Below are 17,998 nucleotides of genomic sequence, written 5' to 3'. Positions count from 1 at the left end.
AAGCAGATACCCCAGAGCACCCCAATGTGCAAATGCGGGAAGGATGCTTTGAGCAGCACCCTTTTGCAATGGAGTAAGCCGCTGCTCCAGGATTGCTGGGATGAACCTTGATTTTAAGAAAGGGCTCAAACATCCTGGAGGTGCAGGGGGGCTCGAGAGGAGGGACATCCTTGCAGTGAGGTAGCCAAATAGCAGCACCCACATTTCCCACCATAAGCCCTTCCCAAGGAGTGGCAGGGCAGGAGGTCCCCAGCATCTCCCTAGGGCTGCCCCCAGCAAACTCTTCAGCTCCTCAGTGCCCCTCCAAAGGGGTTTCCACTGCAGGACACAGGCAGGAGGCCAGGAGCCAAGGGAAGGGGGCTGCTGTTCCTCCAGCCTGCAAGCCAAGGGGGACGCACGTGACTAGGTGTTGGCTTGGATTTCCAAGCCCTGCGACAGCACCAGCTGCTCCTGCCCGTCTCTCTCCCCCCCAAAGAGGCCCACAGATCGGGTTTCCCGGGCTGATACGTCCAGGTGAGTCCCTGCAGACCTGGCCAACATCCCCTTCTCTGCAGCCATTCCACAGAGACATCAGACCAGCCCTTTGGCAGGTGAGCACTGAAGCATCCCCGTGGGCTCCAGCCGACACATCGGTGAGGGAAGCCAGCACGTCTCACTTCCCGCGAGCCCAGGGGATGCAAGCACTGTGCCGGGCAGGGACTCGCCCCGGCAGAAACCAGATCTGGGCCGCTCCAGAACCAAAAATAACCTGCCAGCTGCCCGGGAAGAGAGGAGAGCCAAGCGTGCACAGATCACGCACATGTCAGGAGGGGAGTCATCTGCACCCATCTTCAGGGATAACGGGGGGGGGGAGCACGGTTTTTGGTGCAATTCAATGGATAACAGCAGAGCAGTGGCGTGAAACAGCCTCCAGGCCTTTTTGGGCAGCAAAGCAGCAGACGGCCAATACCCCCAGGGCCCCGTCCTCCATCTGGGGAAGAGCTGCTGTGCCTGGGAGCCGCAGAGAGCCCCGGTGCAGCTGTGCTGAGGAGCAGAGACCCCTGCTCGGTCCCTCCTCTCCTCCCCCAAGAGGCAGCAGCAGCAGCAGCCAGAGCAGCTGAGAGCCCAGAGAACTTGCAAACTCGTGCTGGGTGGGAGGGCGTTCTCCCACCCCCAATCGCTCCAGCAGCAATTACCCAGAAATGCTCTCCCAGCCCGAGCAGGGGTGAGCAGTGCTCAGATCAGGCTGGAGAAGCAGGAAAGAAAATGCAGATGTGCAAATGGAAGTAAGGAGGCAGCAGGGTCTGTTCACATCTCATGCCAGCCTCCTGCCAGAGGCTCTTGGTGCAGCCACACCTTGTGTTTTCAAGGAGCAGCGAGAGCCCTGATCCTCACAGCTTTTGGGGAGGGGGATAAGATAGAGCTTTTTGTCCCTTGGGTGAGCTGTGATAGCCACCCAGGGCTCGGGAGCGATGGGGGCACAGAATCCAGAGCTGCCTTTGGGGTGAATGCAAGCAGTCAGACCCATAAACAACAGCCCTTTGGACAGACACAAGGCTACCATGGCCCACACACGTCCCACCAATAAAGGAGCAGAAAACAGGATGCTCACTCACCAAAAACCTTCACACTACCAGCACTGGAAAGGCGCAGTCCCTTCTCCAGGGCTTTCTGGTGCTCTGTCACTCAAGGACACTTTCCCCGGGAGATGTTCCCAAGCAAGGCCACAGATTTTCCATATCAGAAAACTATGATTTTCCAATTTCCATAATTACACACCAATCACTACCAGGACCAGGGCATAGGGTTAGGCTGAACTAAAGAAGCAGCTGGTAACATTTCTGCAGCAACCCATACTTCAAGGAGTCACTTTTCCCTGATCTTGCACAAACTTTCCACTTTCCTTGCTTCTTCCTGCCACTGAGACACTCACAAGTGACGTGTTTCAGGACCTGCCACCTCAGAGCAGGTCAACACCTGCCCCAAAACCCAGGCAAGGAGCGGAAGGACCTGGTGCAAGTCACTCAGTGCCCCAACTTCATCAAGCCTCCCGAAGGCATTGGCATTGCTCATCGCCAAACAGTGTTCCGGCAGCCCAAGGGAGGGCATTCGCAGGGCACGCCTTGTGGAAAAGCTCTGTAAAACAGGGCCAAGCCCTCGGCAGGTGCAAGCTGCCTCAGACAGCAGAGCCGCAGCGGAGCTGACCTCAAGGGGAAGGCAGGAGCGTTTCCAGCCAGACTTGGGAGGGGAACTGGCAAGAGCAACGCGAGGGCACAGAGTTGCAGGATGCCAGTGCTCGCATTCACCCGCCACCTCCCGGGGTTGTGCACAGGATCGGAGCTGCTCCCGCTTTCCCCGGGCCAGCCTCCCCGGGCAGGAGGAGACAAGCAGGAGCTCGATGTTCCTGGAGCCGCTGTCCTCCCTGCTCCGGTGGTGGGAGAAGAAAGCAGCATCGAACAAGTCTTGGGCTGTCGGCTTCCCGGCACCCTCAGCAGTGCCACCCATGCCAGCATGGCGCTCCTCTGCCTCCTTCCCTCCTTGGCATCACTGTGTCTGCAGAGAGAGAAGGAGCAGCTCTGCTTCCCAGCCCAGAGGTAACAGCAGCTGGGGAAGGATGTAGCCAGTTCCTCACCATTTCCCAGCCCTGGGTTGCTGCACCGGCCGGAGGGGAGCGTCTCCTTCCTGCTGCCCCGGCTCCTGGTGCAACAAGGGTCAGGGAGGAAACCCCCACACGGGGCTGTCACTTCTCCAGGAAAGGCTCATCCACGCAGGGTGGAAGAGGACGCTCCTGCTACGAGGGGAAACCAGGAGGCTCTGGTGCTTTCCAGCTCCATCGTCAGCTCCCCGAGATGGTTTGGGTAGAGCTGCTTGGTCCAGGTCTTCCTGCCTCTTGCTGGAGGGGGGAAGGCACCGGCCCACCTCCCACGCCCAGACTCTGCTCACTGTGCTTCATAAGGAGAGCCTCCATGCAATTTTGCACCAGACTCTCTGGTTGCCATCAGTAAGTCTTCTGGGCAGGAGGTTTTAAAGCCTGGCGCTGCTGGCTCTGCCCAACCAATCTTACCGGCATGGGGAAAAAACCTTAACTTCACTCTCCAACGTGGGTCCTCAAAGCACCCACCGGGGATTAAGACCTTGCTGTCCTGACCCTCAGCATCCCGAAGGACTGAGTGGTAACTCAGACACACAAAGAAAGCAGAAGCTCCACATTGGTGCTCTGCACTATCTAAAAGCCTTTTATTTCATTTCATTTGCTCTCTCATTTCAAGCTAGCCGCCAATACCTTGGGAAACACAGGCTAAAGAGTCTTAGGATTTATTTTTGAGAGCTTAACATCCATTATGCTCTTAAAAAATTTATGCCCTTAAGCATCTCCACAGTGGCTGCTGAACACCCATTAAAAAAATTTTATCCATTGCTTAAGTCTGACAAGTCTCACCTTCGAGAGATACCCGTAAAGACCTGGCAAGATGCTCAGCTTGAGCCCTGGGCTCCCAAGACCTGACCATAGCACAAACAGCCCTGGGAAAGACGTTATCCCCCCAAGAAAGCGAGACACCAGAGGTGAGGTTTATATCCCAGAGCAACCACTACGTGCTGACTTTGCTGCAGATGACTGTGGCAGGACAGCTTGATGTGTCTGTTGGAAATGCAATTAACTTCGATGTCCAAGGGGATAAGGGAAGAACTGAGGTTCCTATGGATGCAGTTGCTTGGCTTTTAATTCCTCTAGCAACACTAGCCTGGTGATGTTATCCACGTTTCATTCCTACCCTTTCCAGAGCGGGAAAAGTTCCTTTCAGCCTTGGGAACACCTGTGCGCATTGGAAAGTCATGCAGTGTGCAAAGCAGCACTGCACCAGGAGCTGTTTGCAGCCAACTTCACCTCCAGGACCCCCAACCCACAGCTCCTGCCGCCTCCTCCAGCAGCTGCATTTCACCCTTTGAGGCTTCTGCTCCAACATCAGAGCAGGAACAGTCTGGGTCCAAGCGGAACTGTGTCAGAAGCAATCAGCTCGGGGGACACGGAGGGCCTCGGTGCAGGGCTCCTCCAAGGCACCTGCTGCAACACAACCATCATAACGCGTTAGGCAGCCGGGAGGCTGCTGGTACAAGGCTCCTGAATGGCAGACAAGGGATGAAAAAGCAAAAAGGAACAAGCAACAGAGCTAGACAGGCCTGCAGGGGAGCTTTCCTGTGCCCTCCTCCACCAGACAGCTTCAGCAGGTCCCCATGCAGCCCATGAACCCCCCCACAAATGCTGTATTAGGGCTCACACAGCCTCGCAGGCGGGTCCCCGCTGGCCCAGGCACAGCATGTACACATACAGGAGCTGTTTGCAAGACAGCGAGTGCCAGCGTCACAGCACCGAAGAGCACAGGGAGTAAGTGACTGGACCAAGGTCAGGCAGCATGGCTGCGCGCTGAGCTGTGCAGCCCAGCCCACAGCACACACTACCTCACCCGGCCCCTGAAGAGCCCCCAGAGAGCAGCCAGGCACAGCAGGAGGTGTTAGACTGAGCCCCCGCCGTCTCCCCTGCATCCAGCAGAGACAAATTTGTTTCCTCCTACGCGATCATCTCTGTTCACACCTCACCATAAAGGATGCACTGGTCACTCTGTGTTCCTGCACACTGCTGTGGGCTGGCCGCAGATGGTCGAGGACCCCCCAGGCTTCTTATTTCAACATCCATGAGACAGCAGGCTGGCTGCACCCGCAGCACAGAAGCAGCATGGGCTCCCTGTGCCCCAGGCACCACAGGCTCCTCGCTTGGATGCGGCAGCCAGCAGCTCGCCACAGGCAGCCTCTCCCACTCCACTGCTTCCTTCTGCAGAGAAAAGGACCCAGTGCAGATTCCGCTGCTAGCCCAGAAGGGTCTTTCTGCTGCCCTCGATGCGCCCAGGAGGTCACAGCTGCACGGGTTGTGATCCAGCATCCAACCACACAAGTCCCTGCGTGCAGGGCAGCCGGGTCCTGGCCCCACAGGTCCCTCCGCAGCCACAAGCTCTGATGGGCTTCAGCCCTTCCGCTCCCACTGTGCCCCACATGCACCAGGAGCTTTCTGCACCCTGGGGAAGAGTTCATCTGCTCTGGGTAAGAATTTCACCCAGACAACCCCAAATCCAAGCAAGACCAGCAGCTCTGCCCGCTGCCAGCCATGCTGGGCCAAGCACCAGGCTGGAAGCAGTATGGACACGAGCCTGAACTCGCAGCACGGACCAGCTGGAGCCCAGTTCCAGGCAGGATCAGGCGTGCCCGATACTCTCTCCAACACCTGCACCCAGGAGGGAAAAGGAATAGAATGTGGCCCCTTGGCAGGCGAGCACCCAACCCCCAGGCTGCGAGGATGCTGAGCTGCACCCAACAGCCCAGGAGAGAAAGGCTAGACAGAGAGCACCAGGCTCAGCCCTGCCACCCAAGCCCTCCCCTTGCCTTCACGCCGATGGCAACCCATGGGTGAGCTGCGGTGTGTGACCACGGGCAGCACAGGCAGGCCTGGGCCATCTGCCCCGGAGCATCACCCAGCGCCAGCCAGCTCAGCTGCTGGCTCCCTGCAGCGTCACAGCCCTCCCCGCCAGTTGCGTTTTGGTGGTTATTCCTGCTTTTCCAGTCAGCGAGGTTCTTGTGCCACGCTCCAGCAGACCCTCTCCAGCACATTTGCCTGCCAGAGGGATTTTACCCCCCTCTGCCAAGGCTCAGAGGGGCACAGAGGCAAGGACCACCAGGACAGAGCAGCAGGGACAAAGCAATTTGAGGCAGCTAGGTGCCAGCCCGCAGCTGGCCACCTCTGCTGGGGCAGATGTTTCACGGACACCCCCATCATGGTCCCAACACAGGGTCGCTCACTCGGCTGCAGCACCCAGCCCATGCCCAAGCCAGCCCCAGCTGCCCCATGGCGGACAGGAGCTGCCGGGGGGCTGGATGCTTCGCTGTCATCTCCCTCCAGGTTTGCACAATCTGTCTAGAGGTAGCTGCTGGCAAGGAGCCAGGCAAGCCGCGGAGGCTTTGATGTGGGTGTCTGCTGGGCACATGCCAGGGCCAGGCCAGGGGGTTTGGCTGGAGGCACCGGGTGCCAGACTGAATTGTGCCGGGGGGGGGAGAAATCTCCAGGTCACGGCTGCGCCACAGTGGCATGAGAAACCTGCCTCGCTGCCCACGCTGTTGCTGCTCCGCGCTTCGCTCCAGAGCTCTTTAGCTGCGGGGCTCACAAGCAGGGATGTCTCCCCTGCAAGGAAACAGCTGCAGCGCTGATTTTCCATGGCACGGAGAGCGCCGGAAGGTTCGGCACCCACCTCCCAGCAGCACCAGGCTCCGGGGTACAGAGTGCCTGGAGGAGGATGCGGGACCAGAGGTGGTCCAGCATCACGCACGCAGCCCCGCGGCGAGGCAGGCCCACCGCCGTGCCGGACTGCCGATGCCCAGGCACCGAAGGAGTTACTGAGCACAGGAGATGTCATTAATAACGAAGGCCACGCGAGTGATTTTTATCTTTAAAAAGCCCACAGCCCAGGTTGTGCAGCTCCGCTAGGGAGCTCGCTCTGGCACAGCCACTGCTCCTTTAAGGTATTTAACAACAAAGTGGGTGAACACGCTGGCTCCTCCCAGAGACTGTACATTCCCTCCGGGTCCCCCCGCCCCAGCCACGAGTGGCAGCGGGGACCCCCACACCAGGCCCAGACTACCAGTCCCGGCATCCTCCGGGCACCCCCGGGGGTTTGCTCCCTGCTGGGGATTGTAGTCCTCCCACCGCCACCGTCCATCCGTCCATCCGTCCATCCATCCACGGGGCATCGCAAGGCCACGCTCCTCCCCGGCTGCACTGGAAGGGCTCTGCTCAGGGAAGGCCACAGCTTCCATCGCAGGCAGGCAGCAATTAACCATTTCGGAGCCCCGTGTCAGCTGGCAGCACTAATCACACACACTTGGGGTCACTTTTAGCAAGGAAGGGGACCCCCACCGTACCTGGGGCGGGGAGCCCAGGCAGGTCCCATGCACCATCCCCACGTTCAGACCCCACCCGAGCCACAGCTCCAACCTTAATACAATTTTTGCCCCAACCGCCCTCCCTGTGAGCTTGGCAAACACAGGAAACAAGGAAGGATCTGCCGCTTTGGTGGCTCTCAATGCCGAGCATCACTGCCTGGCACCGCAAGCGCCAGGAGGGTGGTCTCACTGGAGACGGGCAATTCCTATCGCAGGAGTCACCCAAGGGCCCCCCACGCAAGACGCTGCCAGACGCTGCCTGTGTGGTAAGACAGGCCCTGCGCTGTGCAGATTAGCATCTGGAAACCACAGGACAGGGTAGGTGGGAGGGGAAACAGAGGCAGAGAGACACGATTAGCCCTAGATCACAGGCGCCTGGTCTCCATGCCCTCCCATCCCATAACAACTTGCTGCCCAGGCTCCTCCGAGAGCCCTCTGGTCCCATCGCTGGTAGGGAGCACGGCTGCAAATCCCGCTCAGTCCTCAGCAAGTCCCATTCTGCTCCACCCGGGACAGATGGGAAAGGGATCTGCAGGTAACCATCCCTCATTCGCGCTGGTGCTGGAGACAGACTTTCAGTTAGGGTAAGGACTGTGCTCCAGCACAGCTGCATTTACAGCTATAACACGGGGCCAGACCAAGCCCAGGGATCAATCCTTGGCTACACAGCACTGAAGATTTCAGGATATTTGACTTAGCAATTAAATAGGGTTGCTATCAGATACCACAGCCTAGCAAACAGCCCTGGCTGCCCAGGGCATTTCATCCCTCCTGGAAGTGATGCTCTGGGGCAGCAGCAGTGAGAGCCAGTCACCACCAGCTGCTGGGGGAGCCCCCGGCACGGACCTGCTTTCTCCAAGGAGGCGGTAGTCACGTCCACGGCCTCCAGCAAAACCAACTCTGGGGACCTGGCACCAAATGCAGCAAACTTTGGGGCCCTTCTCTTGGTTTCTCCCCAGGAGATGGGACTAAACACCGGCGCAGAGAGGCAGCCTGACTGCTCAGCACACAGCCAGACCATGGGGACAAAAGCACATTTCCCAGACAGAGACGGAGCTCAAAGCTGTCCTTTAGCCTGGTGTTCACCTCTCCACGGGCTCTAAGTGATATTTGTTCCCATCCCTAACCCAAGAACCCCCACAGGTTAAAGCATCCTCCCAGGAGTGACCCCACAAGCCATGGTCAGAAGTGCCCTGGGTGAGGGACCTACCCTGACCCCCCTACAGCCCCAGTCTCCAGCTCTGCCTACATGAGAGCTAGTGCTGAGCACAGCCGGGTTTCATGGACAGAAGCACCCCAAATTTTCTAGCCCTTCGGCACAGCTCCCACATGTCAACCAGGAAAGCACCCAGGCAGCTGAGCCCAGCCTGGAGCCGCACAGCCCTGCAGCCAGGCTGAGCTTTGGTGCCATCACCGCTGCAAGCTGCGAGACTCAGATCACCTGCAAGTCACTGCCGAGCAGGGCAGACCCTGCTCAGAAACGCTCAGGGGAGCCGTGGGGATGCCGCTGATGCAAGGTCCCCATGCAACTCCCCAGGCAGCCACCACAGTGGCTGTGCCTGCCCTGCACAGGCAGCAGCGGAGCTCCCAGGATTCCTCGTGCCCCCGGGAGGGCAAGCACCATGTCCATCAGGGAGCTGTGATGAGCTCCCTGGGGTGGCAGCGTCCAGGGGAGCACCCAGTCCAAGGTGCGAAACACTAGCTCACTGGAGGGAGTGGACGCCAACTTCATCCCCCTCTTCCCAAAAGAGCGGCTCCTGAGCTTGCCGCACCCAGTTTATCTTGCAGCTTTAGCATCCCACAATGGTTTTGCAGGAAATCCATGTCCTCCAAATGCCGGAAACAAGGAGACAAGACACCAGCAGAGACCAGCACAGTAGGACGGGCTCGCTAGAGACCTGGGGAAGCACCTGTGCCAGAAGCTTTACAATGCTGCTGCTGCAGAGCATCACCCCAGCAGCTCTGGGTGCCAGGCAAGCCAACCAAATCACACACCGAGACCAATTGGGATGCTGCAACCCCACAGCTCTGCTCACACCGTTGGCAGCTCATTCCCCCCCAGCTCTAGCAACGAACAGATCTGCTACCGCAGACGGACCTGTGGGCACAGCAAGCGAGCAGAAAAAGTATGCATGGGCTAAAAAACGTTGGCGCAGGCAGAGTCCCACTTCTCCTTTGTGTCATGTCACCAGCTGGCCAACATAGCCAGCATTTGCCCTCAGGATAAGCTAGATATAAGGAAGACATTTTTTACGCTGAGGGTGGTGAAGGACTGGCACAGGTTGCCCAGAGAGGTGGTGGATGCCCCATCCCTGGAAACATTCAAGGCCAGGTTGGACGGGGCTCTGAGCAACCTGATCTAGTTGAAGATGCCCCTGCCCATGGCAGGGGGGTTGGACTAGATGGCCTTTAGAGGTCCCTTCCAACCCAAACTATTCTGTGCTTCTATGATTCTGAGCCCACTGCAGAGGCGATCAGCAGTAAGATCCTGGTAGCAATCACCTCCTCAATTCCACCCTCCCAGGATTAGTCAAAGCAAGAGTCATGCAGTTCCCAGCCAAGGGGACCTCCCAACACTTTGGTAGGAGTGCAGGAAGCACTGGGAGTGCTTGTAAGCAGCACCTTCAGCACAGGCATGGGTTAGGCTGTGCTTGGCCACAGTGGGAGGCCATGAAGCTGGCAGGGAAGCTTACAGGTTGCACCCATACCCTGCACAGCAGTGCTCAGGGTACAAGAAAGGTAGGAAACGAGTTGGTGAAGTTAGGTAGGAACAGACCAGATCAAAGTACCGAGCACTTCATCCATGCCCTGTGCCACAGTGGTGCTTGGGAGGCATCATACAGCTCTCCAGCTAAAAGCAAGGATGAACAATAATTAAATGGATGATTTCTCAATATGGTTTTGTCCCTATTTTCTCCAGGGGGTTATACAAAGTATTTGACTGTGGTACCAGAGCTGTGAGAAAGAGCTAACAGCTACGACAGCGGAGTGACAGCCTTACCCATCGCATGCTCGACCAGTATGGATGGATACGGTGCTCCAAGGGCTGACGGCTTCTGGAGCCGACATGCCCCGTTCCCCACTCACTGCAGCAGACCCCATGGGTCCGTGCTACAGGTTCCCCCAAGTTGGGGAACAGCTTGGGGGTCCAGACAACATTGCGCCTGCCCAGCACAGGGGAGGGGGTGGCAGAGGCCAGCCCTGCTCCCAGAGCTCAGCCTCAAAACCTTGTTCTGGCTTGTTTTCCCACTCGCTTCGGGTGCCTGACTTGTAATAAGTGAGCCTGAAAAGCAGGCTCCTTTTCAGACATGCCAGGCACCCACAGCTCCAACTCGCAGACGCGTCTCCAGGGAGTCAAGTTCCAGGTGCACCCAAAAAAACTCGTGTTTCAGCCAATACCCAAATGCCTCCACTTCCTTGTCGGAGAAAAACTGGGCAATGCCCAGGCCCAGGACTCTGAGGCTCGGGGGGAAATTGCTCTATAGCAGCCAGTCTAATTGCACTGAAATTACGAGATCAAGCAGTAAATTCACGTCTGTGTTCGTTGCTCTGGGTGGCAAAGCCACACCGGCAAGCGCCTGATCTCCAATCGCTGCAACTTCACGTTTCATTGGAAAGGGAAGGAGGGGGTTAATGAAGGAGAGCATTGCCAGTTGGAAGTGCTACCTAAAAAGGGTTTCTCCTACTAGCTGAAGCAAAATGGTTTCTCTTGCCAGCTTGTTTACTCTGCAGCTGAGAGCAGCGGACCGCCAGGTTTTGCTGCTGGAGCCGGCTGCAGGATCGACGGCTGCGAGACAAGCCCTGGCACCAGGACATCAGCAGGGCTGGACCGACTGCAGTACAGCTGCACCGTCCCCAGCCCAGGGCCAGCCCCATGGCGCCCGCACCGCAGCCCGGCCCCCAGGACTGGCAGCATGTACGCAGGAAAACGTGCAGCTACAACCCTCCAGACAGCAAATCCTGGGCCCATCCTCCTTTCCTTTGGGGAAGTAATGGTACTCGCCATTTAATGGCCAGTTAAAAGCGGCAATTACATTTAACCGAGATGGTTTCAGACCAAACGTCCCCTCCAGCAGTAGGGTCCTTAGGGTCCTTTCCCATGGGAAGGGCACACAAACCCCAGCAGAGACCAGGGAGTAGGGATGCCGGACAGGACACAGAGATTTTCCTAGGAAAGGCAAGCACCAAACAAACCCATTCTGACCCAGCTTGCTGCTGCAAAGCCAGAAAACGGACAGGACTCGTTATCCTCTTTTAGAAAAGCAGAGCTTACAGTTGTGTGCTAAGACAGATATGAGCCAGATTCCTATCTCCAGGAGATTTCGGAGTCCACAGGCCAAACTGAAGCAGCGCAGCTTTCGCAGCGCGCAGACCATCCCAGCTCCGGGATTAAAGCCACCGTGTCTGCAAACAAAACACTCGCACCCGCCAGGAGAGCCAGCCGGGGAGGAGAGGCAGCCTGCAGCCACCGTCGGCCTCGCCAGCTGCAACGCAGTGCCCGGCAGTCAGCAAGAGGATCAGGCCCATGTTTTATAACCTTTATATTAATTACCCAGAGTCTAAATAAGATTAAAGTTTTAATTCCATCTTCATCTCCTAGAGGCTCCTGCTGTGCTCTTGGATTTTCCTGGTGCCACGAAGCTTCTCAGGCAGCTACAGCAGAGGGCACTTCTCTGACAGCCAGAAACGGCAGCATCTTCCGCATCAGGGTTGCCCCACAATGCCCGAACGGCCCCGAGGATGCACCACCCTCTGCAAGGCCCTCTGCGCCTCCATAAACCCGGCACTGCTGCAGGCAGGGCCCTGCAAAGTCCACCTGACCCTTCGGTTAAAGCCACGACCCGAGGCCAGCGGGGCCACGCGATGATTAAAGAGCAGAGGGCCAGTGCTGGGCAGTGTCCCGAGGCCATGCTGCAAGTCCTAGCCGAGGCGGGATGGTGAGCAGAAGCTTGAGGCAGAGGATGTCTGCCAGGGCAATGCTTTGCGGCTGGCACCATCCATGCTGCCCAAGCCACCCCGTACCAACCGGCCGACGGGCAATTCAGGCTCTTAGCCTGGACCACCTAGGCTGGAGTTTTACAGCTGGAGATGGGCCAGAGAGCAGCAAATGCCAGCTGAGCAAGAGAGGCAATCGCTGCCTGCACTGGCTGGGTGGAAGATGTGGCACAGGCTGGCAGCAGCAGCGCTTGCTGCCCTGGTTCCCCGGTGCCCAGGAGGCTACAGAAAACACTGCAGAGCCGCAGCTGGGGCTCAGTCCACAAGCACCAACGCCAACACGTCACGAGGGCAGAGCCTTTGATCTCGCTGAGCAGGAGCAAGGCCTGGCTCCAGCCACCAAAGCACCCAAAGCTCAACACTGGTCTGTGCTATGTGCCCCAAACCCCAGCCCTGCTGCACCCCATATTATCCGCGCAGACCAGCTCCGGGTATCACCTCCCAGATCTCCAGCTGCAGTGCAGCCACAGCCTTGGAAAGGCCGACCTGCAGCCAGGAAGGGTTGCAAGGGAGAGAGACCAGTGGAGGAGAGGAAGGAGGCGGCGCAATCCCCCACCTCAGATGCTGCCCATACCCACCACCTTGAGCTACAGCCACCCTCTGGACAGGGTTGTGATTATTTTCCACGTTATGGACAAGGAAAGCGGGTCAAGAGCATCCTACAAGAGCTTGGGAGTGTACAGAGTGTCATTCACCCCGGTTTGCATGGCTGAGGGCAGATTGTGGAGAAGGTTGCTCCACAAGCAAGGTTGCACAAGCAAGGAAGGCTTAGCCAGCTGCCACTCAGGGGACAACGAGCTGCCCCAGCCCAGCTACTGTCCCAAGGGCCCTTCCACAGGGAGAAAATCCTCCACGGCACTGGGCCTGTTCCCATTCCCTTGGGTGGGGGACATGGGTGAGCTGAGCAGCAGAGTCCAGCCAGGCTGGGAAGCAAGCAAAGCCCCCAGCCCTCCGAGCATGCCCCCACAGCCCCGGGCTTTGCACGGTGCCCCCAAAGCTGATGAGTCCAGTGACCACCTTGCGCAACTGCCCCTGTGGTTTGGAGTTGGGCTGCACCGACGGGAGTGAGGGCTTCGGAGGTTTGCTATCCGGTGGGCTCTCCACAACCTGCAGACACGAGGCTGCCCTTAGTCACTGCTAAGGTATGTACGCCAGCATGTCCCCCTAAGCAGGCACCCAGCACGGGGAACCTCCACAGTCAGTGGGGAAACCCCCTCCTCTCTCCCCTACCTTCTGCTTTCTACAGAAGATGCTGTTTCAGAAGCAGCTCTGCAGCTCCCGTTGCCCCAGCACTGCAGTCCCTCCCAGGCTCCGCAGCTTACGGCCCCTTCTCCCATCAAGATGCTGCAGCCCCCTTCCCCAAGACCCCCCAGTTGTGCGCCCAACCCCAGCTCTTACCTGCTGGCCAAGGGTTGCTCCTCTGTGACAGCACCAGCTTCCCCAAGTACTGCTGCTCCCTGGGCAGATGGCTGAGTCCCTCGGTGGCCAGGTCCTTTGAACAGCAAGCACGGGGGACAGCCCTGAGCCCCTGCACCCCCGTTAGCCCCTGAACACCCCTAACCCCATACATCCCATAATGGCCTGCCCAGACCTGCCCCCCACCCCCATCACATGCACCATGTGAGGGGGCACCCTTTGGAGCAGGGGGCCCCACTGCCCTGCAGATTCAAGGCAGCCGTGTGCAACAAGGCAGGATGGGAGCCCTTAATTAGCAGCAACCGGTGCATGGTCCTACTCCCACTTTGGGGGAAAAACTGGTGTGATTGGGGTACTTTCTGAGCAGCGACTGATGCACGGTCCTGCTCCCACGTGGGGGGAAAAAATCTGACTCCTCTCCGCAAAGTCTGGGGTGAAGGTGAGTGCTTGCAAGGCGGGAGAAGGGGGTGTCCCTGCCGGGGAGCTACTCGCTGTCGGGCCGCGGGGGGGGAAACCAGCAGCGCTGGGGTGCTGCCAGCCCTTCATAACCCTTAACGCCGCAGGGCTGGGGCACCGGGGTCTGCAGAGGGGGGCAAGGGGCTGCGTCCAGCCAGGAGGGGGGGCAGCCCTCCAGCACGCCTAGGGAGGGGGCTCCCAGAGGGTGCGGGGTGGGGGGTGGGTGTGCCGGTACCACCAAGAGTGCTGGGAGCAGGCAGCGCCCCCGGGAGTGTCACTGTGAGAGGGGTGCAGGGGGCCCGGTGCCCCCAGAGAGCGGGGCGGGACGGCCGGTGCCGCGTCCCCGGGGAGCGCCCCCGCCCTCACGGCTGCTCGGGGCCGCCCACCGGGGCGGGAGCCGCCCCCCGCTCACCTGCATGAGGGGAGCGGCGCAGGGAGGCGGCGCCCCGGCCCCGCCACCGCTCCGGCGGGGCGCCCGCTAGCCCGGGGCGCCCGCTGCCCGGTGCTGCCCGGTACAGCCCGCCGCCGCCGCCGCCCCCCGCCCCGCCCGGCCCGGCCGAGCCCCCGCCGCCCTCCCGGGCCGTGCCGCGCCTGTCAGCATTTGAACGGCGCGAAGGGCCCGCCTCGCCCCTATTGGCCGCCGCGCCCGCCCGTCAGACCGCCCGCCGCCGCCCCGTTGGCCGCGCGCGCCGGGGGGGGCGGGGCGTGGCCGGCGCGGTGCTATAAAAGGCGGGGGCTGGGCGGGCGGGCGCTCAGTGCCGCTGCGCGACAGGTACCGGCCGGCGGGGGCGGGGCGTGGAGGGAGAGAGGGGGCGGGGCAGGCGGGCGCGCGCGGGGGGGGGGGGCGGGCAGGGGCGGCGCGCGGGGAGGGCGGGGGCGCGCGCGGCGCTGGTGGCGCTGGCTGCACGCGCCGTGCCTGCACGGATCGCGGCAGCGGCGAGCAGCAGCAGCAGCAGCGGGAGCCACCGGCGCGCACGGCGATGCCCGCTCTGCTCCCGCCGCTGGCCGCCCCCTGAAGACACCCCTCTCTATTTCCCCCCCTCTCCAGCGACCTCAGGCTCTTCCCCCCCTCCCCCTTCCCCCCCCCTTTCTATTTCCCTCCCCCCCCCCCCCCCCCCCGCCTCTTTATCCTCCTTTTTTGCGACCCTCCGCACCCTCCCGGCCGCCGTGTGGATGCGGCCCGGGGTGCCTGGCTGCGCGGGCGGCGAGAGCAGATGCTGAGGGGCCGGAGGAGGATGGAGTGCACCCTCGATGCGCAGAGTTTGATCAGTATTTCCCTGCGGAAGATCCACAGCTCCCGCACGCAGCGAGGCGGCATCAAGCTCCACAAGAACCTGCTCGTCTCCTATGTGCTCCGCAACGCCCGGCAGCTCTACCTGAGCGAGCGCTACGCCGAGCTCTACCGCCGCCAGCAGCACTACCCCGACGGCGCCCCGCTCCTCGCCATGCCCGCCTGCCCGCCGCCCGCCGCCGCCCCGCCGGAGCTGGCGGCGCTCCCGCTGCCCGCCGACACGCAGGACCGCGAAGCGCGGAGCTGCGCGGCGGCGCGGGGCGGTGCGGAGCTGCTGGAGGTGCCGGTGTGCGCGGCGCCCCCGGAGCTGCAGCGAGCGCCCTGCAGAGACTCGTCCCCGGGCTTCTACCGGGCCGCCGGCAGCGCCGGTCCCGGCGGCGGCGGCGGCAGCAGCGCGCCCCCGGGGCTGCTCTACGCCGCCGGCTGTGACTTCGGGAGCGGCGGGGCGCCGCACTGTAGCAGCCGCACCACCGTGCTGGATTTGGACACTCACGTCGTGACCACGGTGGAGAACGGGTACTTGCACCAGGACTGCTGCTCGCAGTGCCCCTGCTGCTGCCAACCGGCACCGGGGCTCGCCTCCCCGCCGCCCACGCCGGGCACCAAGCGCAAGTATTACCCGGGGCAGGAGGAGGAAGAGGAGGGGGTGGAGGAAGGGGAGCCGGGGGGAGGCGGGGTGGCGGGCGGCCCCCCCTTCGCCCCGTGCACCAAACGCGCCCGTTTCGAGGAGTACAGCGCCGAGCACCCCCAGGACTCTTCCAACATCTCCAACTTGATCTCCATCTTCGGCTCCGGTTTCACGGGGCTGGTGAGCCGGCAGCAGGCGGACTCGGAGCAGCCCCTCAACGGGCAGCTGTGCAGCAAGCAGGCGCTGGCGAGCCTGGGAGCCTGGACTCGGGCCATCGTCGCGTTTTAGAGAGGAGCGGGGGGCAAAGCGGGCGGGGGGTGGGGTGTGTGTGTGGGGGGGGGGTGTTTGCAAAACGGGGGTGCGATCCGAGGGACAGTGGCTCCGGAGGGGGGGACCCTGAAACAAAGGCGGGGGGGGGGGGTTGGGGCGAGGGGAGGGGGGGTTGGGGGGTGCCGAGGGGTGCGCAGGGGAGGCGGGAGGGCAGAGCCACGCTAGTGTTTTATAAATTGTACAATAAAGAAAAAAAAATCTAAGATCTTGGGACTTTATTTTTGCAGAGATGGGGGGGGGGGGAAGCAAACAAACGAAAACAAAACAAAAAAAACCAACAACGAAGCACCTATTTAAATAATCCTCTTTGTGTCCGCTCGGGTTCTCTTTGCGGCGGGTTTCCCGGGGCCGGTGCTGGCGGCGGGGAGCGCCACGTGAGAGCCGGGCCCCGCCGCACCGGCCCCGGGACCCCGCGGCGGGGAGCGCCCCGGCTCCCCTCCCCGCCCCGGGCTGCCCCAGCGGGGTCCCTCCGCCCCCGGCTCGGATGGTTTTGGGGTGCGGGGAGGGGAAAGCAGCCGCTGCCCGTTCGCTTTTGTGCGTTTCTTTATATATTTAAAAGAGAAAAAAAAAAAAAAAAGGCAGAAATGAAAACATTTCAACTTTCCTCCCAGAAGAAACGTGTGCGATACGACTTCTCCGTCCCACCGCTTGTGCCAGGGTAACGCTGGAGGGTTACGGGAGCCGAATTTTGGGGGGGGGGGGGAGAGGGGGTGGGGGGGTGTTAAAGCAGGGGCCGGGGGTCCCTCCGGGCTGCTCCCCGCCGCCCCGGGGAGGGGACGAGCCGCCCCCGGCAGCCCGGAGCCTCCGCCTCGGTGTGCGTTTGTGATGCCGCAGGTACCCGTGTAACGCTACTCACGTCGCCGGTGTGCGGTGTCGGGTCTCTCCCTCTCTCTTTTTTTTTTTTTTTCCTTTTTTTTTTTTTCCTTTCCTTTTCTTAAGTTCAACTGTTCTGGTTTCAGCCTTCCAAATCATAAACCCAGCATTGTTTGGTCTTGTGAAGAGATCTGTCTCCCGTAGAGTCTCTTGATTTTTTAATTTTTTTTTTTTTAATATTTTTCTAAAAAAGAAAGACCTTTTGTTGTAAAAAGGTGGGTTTTCTGGTCGGGTCCCCCCCTCGGTTTTTTTGCAGCCTGCCCACTCCCAACTTCACGGTATCAGCGCTATGTGGAACTGAGGATGCTTTGCCAAACGGTCTGTTGGGGTCTTTTTTTTTTTTTTTTTTCCTCCTTTTTCTTTGTTTGTAAGCCTGTATTTTTGTGCATATGGAATTGTATATCACCGGGTAAAACTGTTCAGATTTGTTTAAATTTATAATCTTAATAAAAAGTCGATTATAAAGTTGCTGTGCCCTCGCTTTCCTTGACACCGCAGCCCGCGGAAGCCCCTCTCCTGAGCCACCGCTTCCCCTCTGTACCGGGGAGACTTTGCGGAGGCTCCGACACCCCCCCCCCGTGCAGCCCCCCCTGCCCCGGCAAACCCCCTTTGTCCCCTCCCCAACACCATCCAGCTTCACACCCCCACCCCCCAACCCCGGCTGGCAGGAGGCAACAAAAGCTCCCCCCCCCCCCGGGTCTGGAGGTGCCACGCACAGCGAGTCCCAGGTGGGGAAGGGGCCGGGGCTTGTGTCCCCTCCCCGCTTCCCTCGGCGGGGGGAGCCGGCGGGACCCCCCGGCCCTGCCCCTACCTGCGCGGGGCTGCGCGGCCCGGCCGCCCCGGCACCTGGGCAGCGCTCGTCGGGGCCGGGCCGCCTCCTGCGCGCTCCCCCGCGCTCCCCCGCGTCCCCCGCCGCGCTCGGGAAGTTTTTTTTAAGTTGGAGTTTGTTATCACCGCGCGGGGCCGCTTGGTGGTGTGTGCGGGCTTCGCTCCCCCCCCCCCCCCCCCCATTTTTGTGTGTGTATTCCCCCCCCCCCCTTTACACC

At 60.6% G+C, this 17,998-nt stretch overlaps 1 protein-coding gene across 1 annotated transcript; it reads left to right on the top strand.

Annotated features, from left to right (window-relative positions):
* The first annotated feature begins 14,966 nt into the window (after nt 1-14,966).
* Nucleotides 14,967-16,050, top strand: IER5L (immediate early response 5 like). The gene has a single exon (XM_076355368.1). The coding sequence runs from the start codon at nt 15,045-15,047 to the stop codon at nt 16,035-16,037; it is 993 nt and encodes a 330-aa protein (XP_076211483.1). The 5' UTR covers nt 14,967-15,044; the 3' UTR covers nt 16,038-16,050.
* Nucleotides 16,051-17,998: the final 1,948 nt, after the last annotated feature.

This window comes from Aptenodytes patagonicus, chromosome 18, assembly GCF_965638725.1.
Source record: "Aptenodytes patagonicus chromosome 18, bAptPat1.pri.cur, whole genome shotgun sequence".
Classification (NCBI taxonomy): Eukaryota; Metazoa; Chordata; class Aves; order Sphenisciformes; family Spheniscidae; genus Aptenodytes; species Aptenodytes patagonicus.
Note: the sequence above shows the minus strand (reverse complement) of the source record. Positions and strands in the feature narration are given on the sequence as shown.